The sequence below is a fragment of the Apodemus sylvaticus genome, chromosome 7 (assembly GCF_947179515.1).
Source record: "Apodemus sylvaticus chromosome 7, mApoSyl1.1, whole genome shotgun sequence".
Lineage (NCBI taxonomy): Eukaryota > Metazoa > Chordata > Mammalia > Rodentia > Muridae > Apodemus > Apodemus sylvaticus.
Genome location: NC_067478.1, coordinates 4,757,308 through 4,773,600, shown reverse-complemented (window position 1 = coordinate 4,773,600; position 16,293 = coordinate 4,757,308). Strand labels below are relative to the sequence as shown.

At 49.8% G+C, this 16,293-nt stretch overlaps 1 protein-coding gene across 5 annotated transcripts in view; it reads left to right on the top strand.

Moving 5' to 3' along the window:
• Positions 1 to 16,293, top strand: part of Xylb (xylulokinase) — a 38,629-nt gene that overhangs the window by 3,076 nt on the left and 19,260 nt on the right. For 4 of the 5 annotated variants that reach the window (XR_007978693.1, XR_007978694.1, XM_052186997.1 and 1 more), the window contains exons 3-9: positions 104 to 173; positions 4,409 to 4,489; positions 7,143 to 7,229; positions 7,732 to 7,860; positions 9,643 to 9,708; positions 12,110 to 12,182; positions 14,531 to 14,649. Coding sequence is in view for 3 of the 5 variants with exons in the window: in XM_052186997.1 (XP_052042957.1) it covers positions 104 to 173; positions 4,409 to 4,489; positions 7,143 to 7,229; positions 7,732 to 7,860; positions 9,643 to 9,708; positions 12,110 to 12,182; positions 14,531 to 14,649 (625 nt within the window). In the remaining 2 variants the exon portion in view is untranslated. The remainder of the gene's footprint in view (positions 1 to 103; positions 174 to 4,408; positions 4,490 to 7,142; positions 7,230 to 7,731; positions 7,861 to 9,642; positions 9,709 to 12,109; positions 12,183 to 14,530; positions 14,650 to 16,293) is intronic. The other variant, XM_052186999.1, reaches the window with a different exon arrangement.

Sequence of the window (16,293 nt, the reverse complement as noted above, 5' to 3'; positions counted from 1 at the left end):
GGATGTTGTCTTTTGTCTGGAGGCCTGTGCCACCCACCGTGGGGCAGTTCCTCAGAGCTCGGCCTGCCCGGGCCTCCGTCCCACATACCTGTTCTCCCTGCAGCACTCAGGGCGGTGTCCATGTACACAAGGACAGGCTGACGGTCACCTCTCCGGTCCTGATGTGGGTCCAGGTAAGCATAGGGAGGCTCCCTTCCCCGCACAGTGGCAGCTCTTGGGGGCATCCGTTGAGACTTTAACTCTGGGGGTAAAATAAGCCAGAGTTTATTGTTTGCTTGTCTATGTATTTACTTTTTTTCCCCCTCTAACGGTTTATTTATTATACGTGAGTTCACTGTAGCTGTCTTCAGACACTCCAGAAGAGGGTGTCAGAACACATTATGGATGATTGTGAGCCACCATGTGGTTGCTGGGATTTGAACTCAGGACCTTCGGGAGAGCAGTCAGTGCTCTTTTTTTTTTCCCCCAGTCAGTGCTCTTAACCGCTGAGCCATCTCTCCAGCCCTTACTTTTTTTCTTTTTGAAACAGAGTTTCTCTGTGTAACCCTGGCTGTCCTAGAACTCACTCTGACCAGGCTGGCCTTGAACTCAGAGATCCACCTACCTCTTGCTCTGTAGTGTTGAGATCAAAGGTGTGCGCCATCACACACGACTGGCCAGCTGTTTATGTTTTAAAGATGAGGTCTCAGCCCAGGGTGGTCTGGAACTCATTATGTGTCCAAGGATGATCATGAACTTCTGATGCTGTCTTTACCTCCTAAGTGTCAGGATTATAGTAAGTAGCTTCATGCCCAGCCTATGTGGTCCTGGAGCTTCCTGCGTGCTAGCCAAACGTTCTACCGACCGAGCTGTATCCTGACCCTATGCCTCCTTTAAAAAGACCCAGAGCCAGGCTTTCCTGGTCCCTGCCATCAGGTCAAGCAGGGCTCCAGGGTTTCAGTGTCTTCGTATTTGTCCCTATAGCATGGTCACTCAGAACATCTTTTTTTATTTTATTTTATTTTGGTTTGGTTTTGTTTGGTTTTTTGGTTGTTTTTTGTTTGTTTGTTTGTTTTTTGTTTGTTTGTTTGTTTTTTTTTGAAACAGGGTTTCTCTGTGTAGCCCTGGCCATCCTGGAACTCACTCTGTTGACCAGACTGGCCTTGAACTCAGAAATCTGCCCGCCTCTACCTCCCAAGTGCTGGGATTAAAGTCGTGCACCACCACTGCCTGGCTTTTTTTTTTTTTAAGATGTATTTATTTTATTTATATGAGTGCACTGTAGCTATCTTCAGACACACCAGAAGAGGGCGTCAGATCCCATTATAGGTGGTTGTGAGCCACCAGGTGGTTTCTGGGAATTGAACTCAGGACCTTTGGAAGAGCAGTCAATGCTCTTAATCGCTGAGCCATCTCTCCAACCACCAGAATGTCTTACAATTAACTAGACAGGCTGAAATCAACCCTAGGCTAGACCTGCCTGCTTAGGAGCACTCACCATGACCCTCCTGTGGCCAGGAGGTCACCAGATGTGGTGACCCATGCAAGGACCCATCCAACACAGACAAACACGGTGGGTCTGAGCTTGCCTCGTGCTGATGGCCCCAAAATCCTTCAGCTTGGAAGCCAGCCAAAGGCAGCATTTAGTGTGTCTGCCGAAGCACCTCTACAGCCTCTCAGGCCCATGTAACCATATCCTGAATTATTATTTATGTTTAGAAAATAGACTATTGTGAGTTCTGTATTATCTACCTGATCGTGGGTCAGACACTGGGAGAGCAGAGTTAGACACGTGACTGAAACGCATCTCAGAGGACAGAGCCAGACCCAAAGTGCTAGTGGGAGGTCAGAGGCCAGGGTCTCTGTCGAGAGGTCTCAGGGATGAAGTTAAGGGTTGTGTCAGGGTGGATGGGTGGAGACCCAGGGTGACGTGTAGAGTCAGGATGGCCACTAAACTGAGGCAGCCTCTGGGGCTGAGCTTGTTTCTGACTTTTGCCAATCCCTGCCCTCCTGTGTAAGGTTTGACAAGAAGTATTGTCAGGTCCTGGGGTGATCTCAGCATGGAGTGGGAATCTCAGGAATCATGTCTGTCTGCCATGAAATATATATAGACAGGTTTTCATGTATTCCAGGTTGGCCTCAAATACTGCGTAGCTGAGGGTAACCTTGAACTTCTTTTTTTAAAGATATATATATATATATATTTTTTTTTTTTATCTGAGTACACTGTCACTGTCCTCAGACACACACCAGAAGAGGGCATTGGATGGCATTACAGATGGTTGAGAGCCACTATGTGGTTGCTGGGGTTTGAACTCAGGACCTCTGGAAGAGCAGTCACTGCTCTTAACCGCTGAGCCATCTCTCTAGCACCTGACCTTGAACTTCTGATCCTCCCCTCTCCATCTCCCTAATAAGTTCTCGCTTGTTTTCGTGTGGCTTAGGGATGGAATCCACGGCTTTAGGTAGGGTAGGCCAGCAAGGGCTCTACCAACAAAGCCTCGCGCATCCCAGTCCGTCTGGCCACGAGGTCGCCTTGGGCTGTAATGTCACAGTCTGCTGGATGCCACCCTCCAGCCCACTCACTCCTAGAAGAAAAATTAAATAGGGACTTGACAACACATCCACTCATTCCTCCGTGTCAGGCTCCTGTGTCAGAGTCTGGCCCTAGAACCCCCTGATGGCGTCTCTGCTCCTCTGTGTCACTCGGGTCAGATCATTCAAATGGTGAAGTAGAAATGCAAATAAAAGAGAAACGGCGTGAGCTGTTTGCTTTGCTGCTTCCCTGGTGCTTAGAAGGTGCCAAGCACATTCTGAAATCCTGAGAATTCACGGTGTATGATTTCATGTCTCTAACACTTACTTAGCCAGAGTGGGCATGGTGGTGTGCACCCGGAATCCCAGCGCTTCAGAGGTAGAGGCGGGCAAGGTCAGGAGTTCAATCAAGGCCATCCTTAGCTGGGGCACAGCAGGAAGGTCCTTGCACCCACAGATCTCCAGAGAAACCGGGAAGGTTAGGCACACGGGGTTGTCTTTCCAATGGGAAAGATGAAAAACTTGTTCTTCCCCCAGAAAGCTGAGACCTGGAGTGATTAAGGGTCTGGTGATCTGCGGTATCCGTTGGCCCAGGCCATATCGAGCTCCTCTGTGTAAGACTGGAGGTAGCTAATAGCTCAAATGACCTCTATGCTATCTGTATGACTGAGACCAAGGCGGACACTTAGGCCTTGGTTCTAGTACAGGCAGTGCATATCAAGAACCTGTCTTCTTGGAAGAAACGACATGTTCACGAGTTGAGTTTCAATGTAATTAGGCTTCCTTGTACACCGGAGATTGTGTTACAGCAGGGAACTTTCCCCCCAAATTATATAGGGCTTAAATACATTAGGAATAAACCACCTGTTATTAGACTCCCCGAAATCTCATCTGGGTTGAGGAAGTTAATCTGCACTGGGCTTTCATTCTTGTCTCTCTGCCCAGTTCGATTCCCCTCCTCCCTGCTTCCCCGCCTGGATACCTTCAGGGACCCCCTCACTTAGCTACATACTGAGTGTGGCGCCTGAACTACAGTGAGGCCTTCTCTCAAAGAAACAAAAATGGGCTGGAGAGATGACTCAGTGGTTAAGGGTGCTCGCTGCTGCTCTTCCCAAGGACCTGAGTTTAGTTCCCAGTGCCCATGTCAGATTGTTCACAAGCATCTGTAACTCCAGCTACAGGGGTCTGTGACCTCTCCTGACCTCCTCAGGTGGGGACATGGTGGGGCGACATACACTCACATAAACACGTATACATGCCCATACATAAAAATACATGTTTAGGGCTGGAGAGATGGCTCAGCGGTTAAGAACACTGACTGTTCTTCTGAAGGTCCTGAGTTCAAATCCCAGCAACCACTTGGTGGCTCACAACCATCTGTACAGCTATAGTGTTCTCATATACATAAAATGAATAAATAAACCTTTAAAAAAAATACATGTTTAGCAGGGCAGTGGTGGCGTACCTTTAATCCCAGCACTTGGGAGGCAGAGGCAGGCAGATTTCTGAGTTCAAGGCTAGCCTGGTCTACAGAGTGAGTTCCAGGACAGCCAGGGCTACACAGAGAAACCCTTTCTCGGAAAAAAAGAAAAGAAAGAAAGAAAGAAAAAAGAAAAAAAAAGAAAAAAGAAAAAAAGCAAAAAACAACAAAAAGCAGACACAAAACAGACTGTGTCTTTGTGTTTAAAACAAACACAAAAAAAATGTGTTTGGTCAAGTTGACCCTTTTATTTGGCCGATGCCTGCTTGCTTACTAAGCTGTGCCAGGACTTACAGACCCTGTGTTGAGGACCCTCCTCCCGGCAGAGCCCTTGGCATTTTCTACGCTCAGGCTTGTAGTTAGAGAGCTCAGTGGTTCTGTTGAGTCATGGTGGATTCTTTCTGTTCTTCTCAGGCTCTGGACCTGATCCTGGGGAAGATGAAGGCTTCCGGGTTTGACTTCTCTCAAGTTCTAGCCTTATCCGGGGCAGGCCAGGTTTGTCAACAGCAGCTCCATGTGGCTCTCAGCGGTGGGTGGGCGCTGGGTGATGGCTCCCTATGGGGTACAAACTTCTTCCTTCCTTCCTTCCTTCCTTCCTTCCTTCCTTCCTTCCTTCCTTCCTTCCTTCCTTTCTTTTTCTTTTTCTTTTTTTTTGGGGGGGAGGGCGTTCGAGACAGGGTTTCTCTGTATAGCCCTGACTGTCCTGGAACTCACTCTGTAGACCAGGCTGGCCTTGAACTCAGAAATCCGCCTGCCTCTGCCTCCCAGAGTGCTGGGATTAAAGGCACGTGCCACCACCACCCAGCCCTTCAGCTCTTTCTATGGCTGGCCTCCTTGAAAAAGAATTCTGGGATGCTTCTATGATAAAGCATTATATATAATGACATTTTGGCCTACCTGGGATACCTGGGTGAGTCTGAGGTTAGCCTTGGCAAGTTGAAACCCTGCCTCAAATGAAATTAAACAGAGGGCTAGAGATCTAATTCAGTGGTAGAGCATTTTCCTAACACGTTAGGCGCAACATTCACTCCTCAGTATGCAATAGACAGAGACATAGTGAACCAGGGCAGATGGCAGGGAGGTATGTACAGGTCACATAAAAGGACCGGGCAAGCATTAGATGTGGATTTATTACGGCTTTGGTGGCACTAAAGTTTCTTTCTAATTCTTGGAAGAAAAACAATAAGAAGTGATCCTAACAGTGAGAGCAGTTTTGTGTGTTTATTTGTGTGTGTGTGTGTGTGTGTGTAGGTTTGGGCGTGGAGGCCAGGAGAGGATGTTGGTTCTTCTAAAGTCAGGGTTGTGGGCAATTGTGTTCCCCCACCTGTGCGGGTGCTGGGAACGGTACTTACGTTCTCTGCCAAAGCTGCACGTTCCCTTAATCGCTGAGCCGTGTCTTAGGCCTCGAGAGTAGTCCCAGTAGGAAGCTGAAGAGGTGTTCCTACTGTTGTCATCTGAGCTGGGGTGCACTCCAGTCACCGTGCTGAGCTCCTTGAGGTCTCTAGTCCCAGCGGTGATTCTGAGCTGGTGGTGGCGCTGCCAACCACAGGAGGCGCTCTGGGCACGCCCAGCTCACCCAGAAGCCTGACCTGAGGCACAACCGGACTCCTAGGGCCTCCATAGCCTTATCAGGCAGAGGGTCACCATGGCTATTCAATACATAGAACAGTGCCTGGAACATAATCAACTTTCTTAAGTTTTAACCACTCTTTAAAAAAAAGTTAGTTATGTGTGTCTTTGTGATATTATGCTGCACATGTGTGGACGTCTCAGGGATTAGACTCAGTTTATCAGGCCTAGCAGCAGGTACCCAGTTCATGCTCCAGCCTGGAGCTCCCTGCACCCAGGCTGTTTACCCACTGGCGTTCACTCTGTGTTCGTGGCCTTTCCCTTCAGCTCCATAGGTGTGTGTGAGGGTGCACACACATGTCTGCACATGTGTGTTCAGCCGACGAGCTTGGGTGTCATCCTGACTTTTTGAGACAGGGTCTCTCGATGTTCCAGAACTAAGCACATGGGCTAGGCTGGCTGCCCAGCGCCCCAGGAGCCTGTCTGCCCCCAGCCCCAGTGCTGGATCGTAAGTGCACACCACCGTCCCCAGATGACTACTGTTGGCTTAAAGATTTATTTATTTATTTATTATAAGTACACTGTAACTGTCTTCAGACACACCAGAAGAGGATATCAGATCTCAATACAGATGGTTGTGAGCCACCATGTGGCTGCTGGGAATTGAACTCAGGAGCTCTGGAAGAGCAGTCAGTGCTCTTAACCACTGAGCCATCTCTCCAGCCCCATGTCATTTTCTTAAAAAATTATTTTCTGTGTATATGTATTTTGTCTGCATGTACGTCAGATGGTTGTGAGCCTCCACATGGGGACTGGAAATTGAATCCAGGTCTTCTGTAAGAGCAGCCAGATCTCTTAGCCACCGAGCTGTCTTTCCAGCCCTCTAGATTTTTTTGAAGTTTACTATTTATTATTATTTTCCATGCATGAGTGTTGTCTTTGCATGTGTGTCTGTGCACCATATGCATGCCTGGTGCCTTCAGAGGCCAGAAGAGGTTATCAGATTCTTGGGAACTGTAGTTACAGGTGGTTGGAGCCACCATGTAGGTGCTGGGAGTTGAATCCAGGCCCCTTGGAAGAGCAGCCAGTACCTTTAAACCCTCTACCACCCCAGATTATTTTTTAAATGAGGGTTCTGAGGGTCTGAACTCAGGTCCTCATACTTGTAAGACAGGCACTTTAAAGACCAGGCCATCCACCAGCCTCTACAGGCTTCGTAATGGCCTGGATATCAGGGTTAGAAATAACCTTTATATGTGAGGCCTGGTATGCTCTTGGTGTCCAAGATGTTTGTTAAGTGAATAGGTGTCATGTGCCAGCTCCAGGTGATATGTCAGTGATGTTGGATATTAGTGCAGTTTGACAAGAGACACCAAAATACAGTCCAGTGGTTCTGGAACACTTCCAGGTGACGGGGTGGAGTAAGACACTGAGATACATGACACAGAGATGGCAGAGTCAGGCTTGAGATCTGGGTGTGCATCTGCAGGAGGCTGCCACTCCAAGGCAAGGTGCGTGACCACGTATACATGTGACTCGGGGCCTGGTGAGTAAACTGTGCTTGCCTTCCCCTCTACAGCAACACGGAAGCGTTTACTGGAAGACTGGGGCCAGCCTGGCGCTGTCGAGCCTGTCACCAGCTCTCCCATTACATCAGCAGCTGCAGGTGAAGTTGTTTTGTGACTCTGCAAAGCAGGCAGAGGGCCCCCTGTGTCCTGTGGACCCTGACACCTGGGGTTCCTCTGCAGTGTGAGAAGGCGGCACTGACAGTTCAGTGAGCGTGGTCTGCCCAGCCCCTCCTCCCCCAGGCTAACATCTCTCTGTGGGTGACCTCCCCCCATTAGTGAGCCCCTTTTTCCTTCACAGAACAAGTCTGGGCCCCCTGGTGATGCTGGGAGGTTGGTCTCCAGTTTCCCTTTCCCGTGGTTCCAAAGCTCCAGCTAGGCCTACATTTTGATGCCACCATTGCTTGATGCCTGTCTCCTGCAGCCTGACTTGTCCAGGTGCCCTCAACAGAAGAGATCCCCCCTTTTCAGGCTTTCTGGAGAGACCTCATTGACTCACAGGGTGTTCCTGGAATGACAGACAGAGTGACTGCCAGCCACAGGGTCAGGGTTGCCTGCAGTCGGTGGGGGGACAGAAGCCTGAACTTCCACTGTTTTTTCCAGAGCTGCTTCTCCATCAGCGACTGCCCTATATGGATGGACTCCAGTACTACAGCCCAGTGCCACCAGCTGGAGGCTGCCGTGGGTGGGGCCCAGGCTCTCAGCTGCCTCACAGGGTCCCGGGCCTATGAGGTAGGGAATATGCTGGGGTGGAGAATAGGGCTCTGGGAGGATGTACCTGGTGCCTACCTGGTGGTGGCAGCATCATCTGAAGAATTAGTGTAGTCCCTGGAATCGCAGTGCGGCATGCAGCCTTGGGTTCTGATCCAATTGTCCTGGGAGCTGTGTGGAGAGGGGCGTGCTGCCTCAGGCAGAGGTTCGTAACCTCATGATAGCCAGCAGGACTTCTACGTGAGGTAGTTTTAAAGCTGAGAGGAGTCAGAGTCCATAAGACCCTTAGTGTGGGGCCTCAAGGGCTTTAGCCACTGTTCCAGAGTTTGTTGTGATTGGCTGTCTTGGGTCACATGACAGTGGTATGCGTAGGGGATGGAGGTCTAGAGGCTGCTCAGCAGGTCAGAGTGCACACTGCACTTGAAAAGGGACGGCAGGTGAGTAACAACTGCGGCTGCGTGTAACCTCAGCTCCAAGTTATCCTCTTGTGACCTCCTTGGGCACCCATGTGCACACTTAGACACACACACACACACACACGCGCGCGCGCGCGCGCGCGCGCACGTGCACATTTTATCTGTGTGAGGAAGGAATGCATTTGCCTCCATCATAAAGTAAAAATAAAGGAAAAAATAAAAACGGAAGAACACCCCAAAACCCCTTTAAGCCCAGTTAAGACACTAGGAACAAGGTCTCCACAAGGAGAACGCCCGAGCCCAGCCTCTGGTGCTCCTGGAGCTGGAAGGGGGCTCCGAGCCCTGGCTGCTCTTGCACGGGACCTAGGTTCCGTTCCTATGTGACAGCTCATAGCTCCCTGTAGCTCCGGTTCCAGGGCAGTCCGATGCCGTCTTCTGGTGTCTGTGGGTTCCTGCACACACGTGGCACACAGACACACACCCAGGCACAGACACGTACGCATTAACAAAAATAAATACATTTAGAGGACAGTTATCTTAAGGACTATTCACAGAGCTGATTGGCTCATGAGAAGCCCTCCCAGGAAGCTGGGGAAGCCTTGTCTGTGGGTGCTGAGGGACACTGGGCGCCAACTGTAGTGTTAATTAATTGATAATGACCACCGCACCAGGCCTCTGCACCAAGTCCCAGCAGGTCCCCGCTCAGTGTGGCTCTCACTGTTGCCGTTGAGCTAATCTCTTCCAGCTAGTGTCTTCAGCATCTCAGCTGCCTTCTCCCTCTGCCACCAGCGGACCCACATTCCACACATTGCCTCACTACCCACTGGCTGCCAGTTCCTTTGGTTCCCCGTGGTGTCCCAAATTACCCCATAGAAGAGACTCTCAACACTCAATTAATTTGCCAATCAGATTTGTCAATATTTAAAACACAAATTCAAGACGCCAATACAATGAAAGCTTTTGCCAATATTTCTAACCTTACAATGTGTACAAAAAGCCATCCCAAGCCATGCTGTCCAACACTCCTGCCGCGACCTCCTTTTCCACGCACCTCCCAGCATCCCTCCTCCTCCCGGGCCTGTGCACCCTCCTCTACAACTCCTAGCTCTGCCCCATACCTCCCCATCCAATCACCCACTGATGACATTGGACAGGATAGTTTCTGCAGCAGCTGACTGCCTAAGACTTGATTGCCAAGAACATTTCCAGGACTCAAAGGCTATAAAGCCGGCTCTGGCATCCAGCTGGTGCGAGCGTTTCTAGATTTGGGAGTTCTTCAGAGCTGTTTGTGGTCTACGCTGTACCCAGGCCATGTTCTCCTGACCTTACTTTATGATTAGCCTGTGTAGGATCTGGGTTTCTAAGAGTCTGCCCTCTCATTCCCCAGCGTTTTACAGGGAACCAGATAGCGAAGCTTTTCCAGAAGAACCCCGAGGCCTACTCATGCTCTGAGGTGGGTAAGCCTTCACGTTCTGTCAAAACCACACTCAACAGGAGCACATCTGTGTGCACTGGCTAACGCCTCTGATGAACAGGTGTGAAATGGTTCAGAGAGGGGCTGTTGAGGTGGCTCAGGTTCCTTCTGTTGCCTCCAAGCCTGGCTTCCTGAGTTCTGTCCCCAGGACCCACAAGATGGAAGGAGAGAGCCAGTTCCCGAAAGCTGCCCTCTGGCCCCTGCACAGGTGATATGACATATGTGCACTTCTCTCAGATAATAAAGAAATATAGTAAAACAAATGAAAAACAAAGGCTAAAAAAAAAATCTGTCTTTTCTAATTTTAGATACACAGAGTGTGGGCTCTGTGCCACAGTTGTGTGCTGCAGTCGGTAGCCATGGCTGCACCACACACCGCGCTTTCCCTTCATTCAGCCCGACCCCCAGCTCACGGGTGCTGCCGCCACCTCATTCCGCACACGTGTGAGGCTGGGTGGGTCAGGGAAGGCTCAGCAGAGACCATTTTGAAGCCTGGCTCCCACAATAAACTACTTGGCAAATTCATAAGAAGAAATTATTTTTCTCCTTTTTTTTTTTTGAGACAGGATCTCATGTAGCACAGGTTGTTCTCAAACTCTCTAAGAAGCTGGGGATCCCCTGATTGGGGATTCTCCTATCTTCACCTCCCAAGAGCTAGAACTACAGTGTGTATCCCTACCACTATGTTTTATATATATATATATATATATATATCAGTGATTTTTTTTTTTTTGGTGGTGGTAGTTTTTGGAGACAAAGTCTTACTATGTGGCCTTGGATGGCCTGGCTTTGAACTTATAGAGATCCACCTGCTTCAGCCTACCAAGTACTAGGAGTAAAGGTGTGTACCACCATATCCTGCCCTTTTTTTTTTTTTTTTTTTTGATTTTTTTGGATTTGGTTTTTTTTTTTTCGAGACAGGGTTTCACTGTATAGCTCTGGCTGTCAAGGAACTCACTCTGTAGACAAGGCTGGCCTCGAACTCAGAAATCCACCTGCCTCTGCCTCCCAGAGTGCTGGAATTACAGGTGTGCGCCACCACTGCCCGGCTCCTGCCCTTTTTTAAAAAAAAATTAATTTTTTTTAAGATTTATTTATTTATTTTATGCATGAGTACCCCATCGTTGCGCTCTTCAGACACACCAGAAGAGGGCACCAGACCCCATTACAGATGGTTGTGAGCCACCATGTGGTTTCTGGGAATTGAACTCAGAACCTCTGGAAAAGCAGTCAGTGCTCTTAAACACTGAGCCATCTCTCCAGCCCCTTGACTATGGTTTTTAAGACAGGAGTTTTCTGTGTGGCCTAGACTAGCTTTAAACTCATATAGCCAAGTTTGACTTCAAACCCCTGCCTCTGCCTCAAGTGCTGAGATCACAGGACTGTACCACTATACCTGGCTGCAATTTATTATTTAACAGTTCCAGGTTTCAAACTACTCTGCAGCGTTAGCCACTGAAGAATGAAAATGCTCCTTATGTGTGCAGAATGAGGTGGATGTCCCATGGGGACTGAAGGCTCCTCTAGTCTAGGGGCCTTGGTATGAAAGTTGCTTTAAAGACACCCACTTGTGGTAACTTTGAGAGTCTTAACTTGTTTCATGTCCTGGTCACTTTCTGTGACCAAATGTCAAAGACGCAGAAGTGGAGTGAGGTATTGAGACTGTCTGAATGGATTCCAGATGGGAACCCAGCCTCCATAAGTGTGGCGTGTTCACAGGGCCTTGGCTTTTGCTGTCATCCATCATGATGGCTTCCTTGCTTTAAAGCAGCGCTACTGGAAACTCAGGCTGCTTCTGAGACTCTTGTCTTCACCACTGCTTGCTGAAGCTGAAGCTTCCATTCTCAACTCCTTGTGTGTGTGTGTGTGTGTCCACATGTTTGTGCTTGTGTGTCTCTGTGTATGTGCCCCTGTGTGTGTGCATGTGAGTGTGCATATGTGTGTGCATGTGCAGTGTGCCTCTGTGTGTGCATGAGTGTATATGTGTATGGGGGGCATGGGTGTGCACATGTATGTGCTTATGTGCCTGTGTGTGTTGTGCTTGTGTACCTGTGTATGTACAAATGAGTGTACATGTGTGTACATGTGAGTATTCATGTATATGTGCTTATATACTTCTGCACGTATAAGTGTACATGTGTATGCGTGTGCTCATGTGTGTGCTTGTGTGCCTCTGTATGCATGTGTAAGTATGCGTGTGCACGTGTGTGTACGTGTGTGTATACTTCTCTGTGTGAGCACACACACGAGTGTACACATGTGTGTGCATGCGCGCGCGCGCGCGTGTGTGTGTGTGTGTGTGTGTGTGTGTGTGTGAAATGTTCAGTAGCTTGGTTGTGTGGAAGACAGACCTCTCTCATCCTGCTTCCTTCTTTTCCAGAGAATTTCCTTGGTCAGTAGCTTTGCTGCCTCGCTGTTCCTGGGTGGGTACTCGCCCATCGACTACAGTGACGGTAAGCCTTTGAACACGCTAGTTCCCGTGCAGGGTGGCCGTGGGACTGTAGTCGCCTCATCCAGCTTAGATGCCTGTCATGCGGCTCCCGTCATTTCTGCCGTGTGACGAGCGTCCTCTTCACTCACTGGCTGAAGATGGCGAAGGCGTATGTTCTCCCTTAGCACCCGAGGGTCCCTTAGTCTGCAGTGGAGCAGCAGCTGGACTGGGTGGTCCTGGCTCAAGGTCACACACAAAGCACTGGCTCAGGGTCTCAGGCAAACTAGCAGCCAGGGTGAAGGCATCTGAAGGGTGGCAGGGTCCGGGAAGCTTCTAAAGTCCCTCTGTAAGGTCCTTGATGAGACCGTGGGAGGTAAGGATGTGTGATGAAGGGCATGCAAGGAGAGGGAGGGTGGGAGAAGGAGGGAGGGGGAGGGAAGAAGTGGGGGAGGGGGGCAGTGGGGGAGGGGCCAAGTGGTTGCTGCTTGCTTCATCCTTCTGATCACAGGATCAGCATCAAGAGTTGGGGGCACCTTACCTTGAGGCATGAGGACCAGAGGGGGGACCCTCAGGGGACTCCTTGGAACCTGGCTTACAGTCTTATTGTGTTGCTCATGCTGGGCAAATTTATAAATTCTTATTTATCTTCTTTACTTACTTCTTATTCAGCCCAGTTTGACTCTGTGAGATACAGTCTCTTGGAGCCTGGGCTGGCCTTAAGCTTACGATGAAGCTGTGGGTGACCTTGAATGTCTGACCTTTTGCCTCTGCTTTCTAATTTCCAGCCACCATGCTCGGCATTTTGGATTTTGTTTCGCTTTTTGGCTTACGGCTTTAAGAAATAGCTTTATCTTATTTAATTATTTGTGTGTGTCTGGGCACCTGTGCCGAGTGTCCGTGCAGGCTGAGGTCTTGGACCCCTCTGGAGCTGCAGGAGGCTGCGAGCCGCCTGCGTGGGCGCTGGAGACCAAAGTGGGCTTCCCACAGGAGGACGTGCTTTCAACCTGACCCTGAGCCGTCTCTCTACTCTCTGGTTTTAGTTTTATGAAACAGATTTTGCCGTGTGCCCCAGGCTAGCCTTGAACTCATTATGTAGCCCAGGCTTGCTTTAAACTCATAGCACTCCTCCTGCCTCTGCCTCTGCCTCTGCCTCTGCCTCTGCCTCTGCCTCTGCCTCTGCCTCTGCCTCTGCCTCTGCCTCTGCCTCTGCCTCTGCCTCTGCCTCTGCCTCTGCCTCTGGAGGTGTTTTGATTACAAATGTATGCCACCACTCAGAATTGTGAGCTTTTGGTATCAAAACTCTGATAAAATAGTGCCGATGTCAGCAGGGAGGGGTAGCCAGAGGGAAGTTCTTGAAAGGACATGAGCGTGAGGATATTTTAGTCCATTTTCTGTTGGCATAATAATAAGAACACTTGAGACCAGGTAACATATGAAGAATGGAAGTTTACTGGTGAGCTGGGACGTAGCTGTTTGTAGAGTGCTTGGCAAGCACAGGAAGCCCTGGGCAGTTCCTAGCACCATGTCAGACCGGTGTGTTGGCATCTGCTTGCTGTCCCAGCCTTGGGGGTTGGAGGGAGGATGGAGGATTAGAAGTTCCAGGTCATGCTCAGCTACTTAGTAAATTTGGGGTCAGCCTGTGAGATAAGACCCTGTCTTAAGAAAAATAAACAAGGATGTTTTGACTCACAGGCACTTGTTGGCCAGCTAGTGAGGCCGCCTTGTATCGTGACACCTGGAACTCCGAGTGTGTAGCTCTGCTCTCTCTGGAGAGACGGCTCAGCACTTAGCATGTGCTGTTCTTGCAAACTACCCATTGCTTCCCACCACCTGTGTCTGGTGGCTCAGCACCACTGGGACCTCCAGTGCTGGTTAGCTGTCAGTCACTCCCTGTCGCTGGCAGGCCTCGGAACAGCAGACTCTCAGGCTCCCTGTGTGCTTAGAGGCATGGGCCGTGATGCCTCTGGTTCAAAGAGGACTAAGCGTGTTCCCTTCTTTTTGTGATGACATAGGTCCAGTCACAGGGCTGGGGAGGAGGTTCAGTACTCTCGGAGAGAGGACCTGGGCTCAGTTTCCAGTACCTACATGGCAACTTTCAAGCATCTGAAACTCCATTTTCAAAAGCGTGACATTGTGTTCTGGCGTCCACGGGCGTTGTATATATGCAGACACATGCACAGACACACATGCAGGCAAGTGTCCATTCATAGAAAAGCAAGTAAATGCATCTCTAAACAGCAGACAGAGACAGATCCAGGCACACCTTTGCACCAGAGAATTAACTTTCTCTGCCAGTTTTACCCATCTCTGCCACCAAAGCTGCCACCCCTCCAGAGGTTTTTATTTTTGTTTTCTTCCTTCCTTCCTTAGGGTCTGGAATGAATTTGTTGCAGATCCAGGAAAAAGTCTGGTCCCAGGCTTGCCTGGATGTCTGCGCCCCCCATTTGGAGGAGAAGCTGGGCTCACCGGTCCCTTCCTGCTCAGTTGTGGTAAGTCATCTTTGTGGTAGAGACTTCAGTGTGGGTTTGGGTTCTGTTGGTGGAGCCCAGGGCGGTGCTCTCTCTCTCTCTCTCTCTCTCTCTCTCTCTCTCTCTCTCTCTCACACACACACACACACACACACACACACACACAGAGAGAGAGAGAGAGAGAGAGAGACAGACAGACAGACAGACACAGACAAGCGTCTTTAAGCCGAAGCTCAGCAACATTTGAAATTAGTCAGGATATCTGGATGACACAGTAGCATTCAAGTACCTGGCTAGGTTCCCAACCTATGTGAGGGATTTCTGGGTGACTGCACCCCTAAGGGTAAACATGCAGAGTGCTGGAATCCTGGGTGCCAGCATGGAAGCTTGCAGCAGGTAGGCTCTGGAAAGTAGAGATACTGAAGGTCTGACAGACTGAGCACAGGCCCTGGGGTCACACAGACTGAGACTAAATCCTGGCTGCACTCTGACCCTCCTGATTATGGCTTATTGTTGTTGTTTTGAGGCGGGGTCTCTATATAGCCCTAGATGGCCTGGAACTTGTTGTGTAGACCAGTCTGGCCTAGAACTCAAAGAGACCCCCCTGCCTCTGCCTCCTAGTGCTGAGGTTAAAGGCGTGTGCACCACCACACCTAGCTTGGCTTACCTGTACCCACCTTCCTCTTCTGGAGCAAATATTGTCTGTGTACAAGGGCACTGCGCATATGAGGTGAGATACAGTTTGTTGAGGGTTTCAGAGGGTGGTTGGGCCCAGGAGTAAATCACAGGCAGTCATGAGTGTGGGGCCACTGATTTGGAATGGATATGGGCTGTGAACACCCAAGTGCATTCTGGTTGGCAGGCCCCATTCTTGGCTGGAGAGAGGATCACACCCCAAAAGAGGGTGAGAGTTCATTTACCACAGCCAAGGGGGAGTTAGTCATCTTATCTCTTGTGCTACTGGGTGGGGTCCGCCAGTGTATACCAAGTTGTCTTGTTGAGTAGCAATGTTACAAGAGAAAAAGCAGGGGGAAGAGGAGGAGGAAGAAGATGAAGATGAAGAGGAGGGGGAAGAAGAAGAAGAAAGAAGAAGAGGGGGGAAGAAGAAGAGGAGGAGGAAGAGGAGGGGGCGGCATAATTAGGCTTCAAGCATGGGGTAGTGGCCTCCTTTGGTCTCCATAAGTTCCAGGCCAGCCATAGTGAGACCCTGTCACAGAAAAACAAACAACGAAAAAGTTGAGCTTCAGTTATCTATAAGAAATCAAGGGTCACTAGGGGTCAAGCCTCAAGTCAGCGGCTGGGCCTGCCTGTTCAAGTGTGGGTTTTAGTTTTGGGCTTTTGTGCATACACTGAGCCCCTGGAATGCCCCAGCCGTCCTCGGCCTGTTTCATGTGAATTGGAGACCAAAGCTTTGTCTAAGACATGGGCTTTGCTTACATAACGCCAAGAATGCCTCTAAGGAGTCTTTTCAGAGGCAAGTATTAGAGGATCAGGAAAAAACCGGTTCTGAAAAAAAAATGCTCTTCTACTTATTGACCAAGTGCCAATGAGAAGTCACCATGGCTTCACCTGGTGTCACCCCCATTGGAACAAAACTTTCTATGCTGGGGCCTCCCTGACTCCCGATGTGTCCTGTGAGTGTGGAGCAAGGAGCCCTAGGGGTGA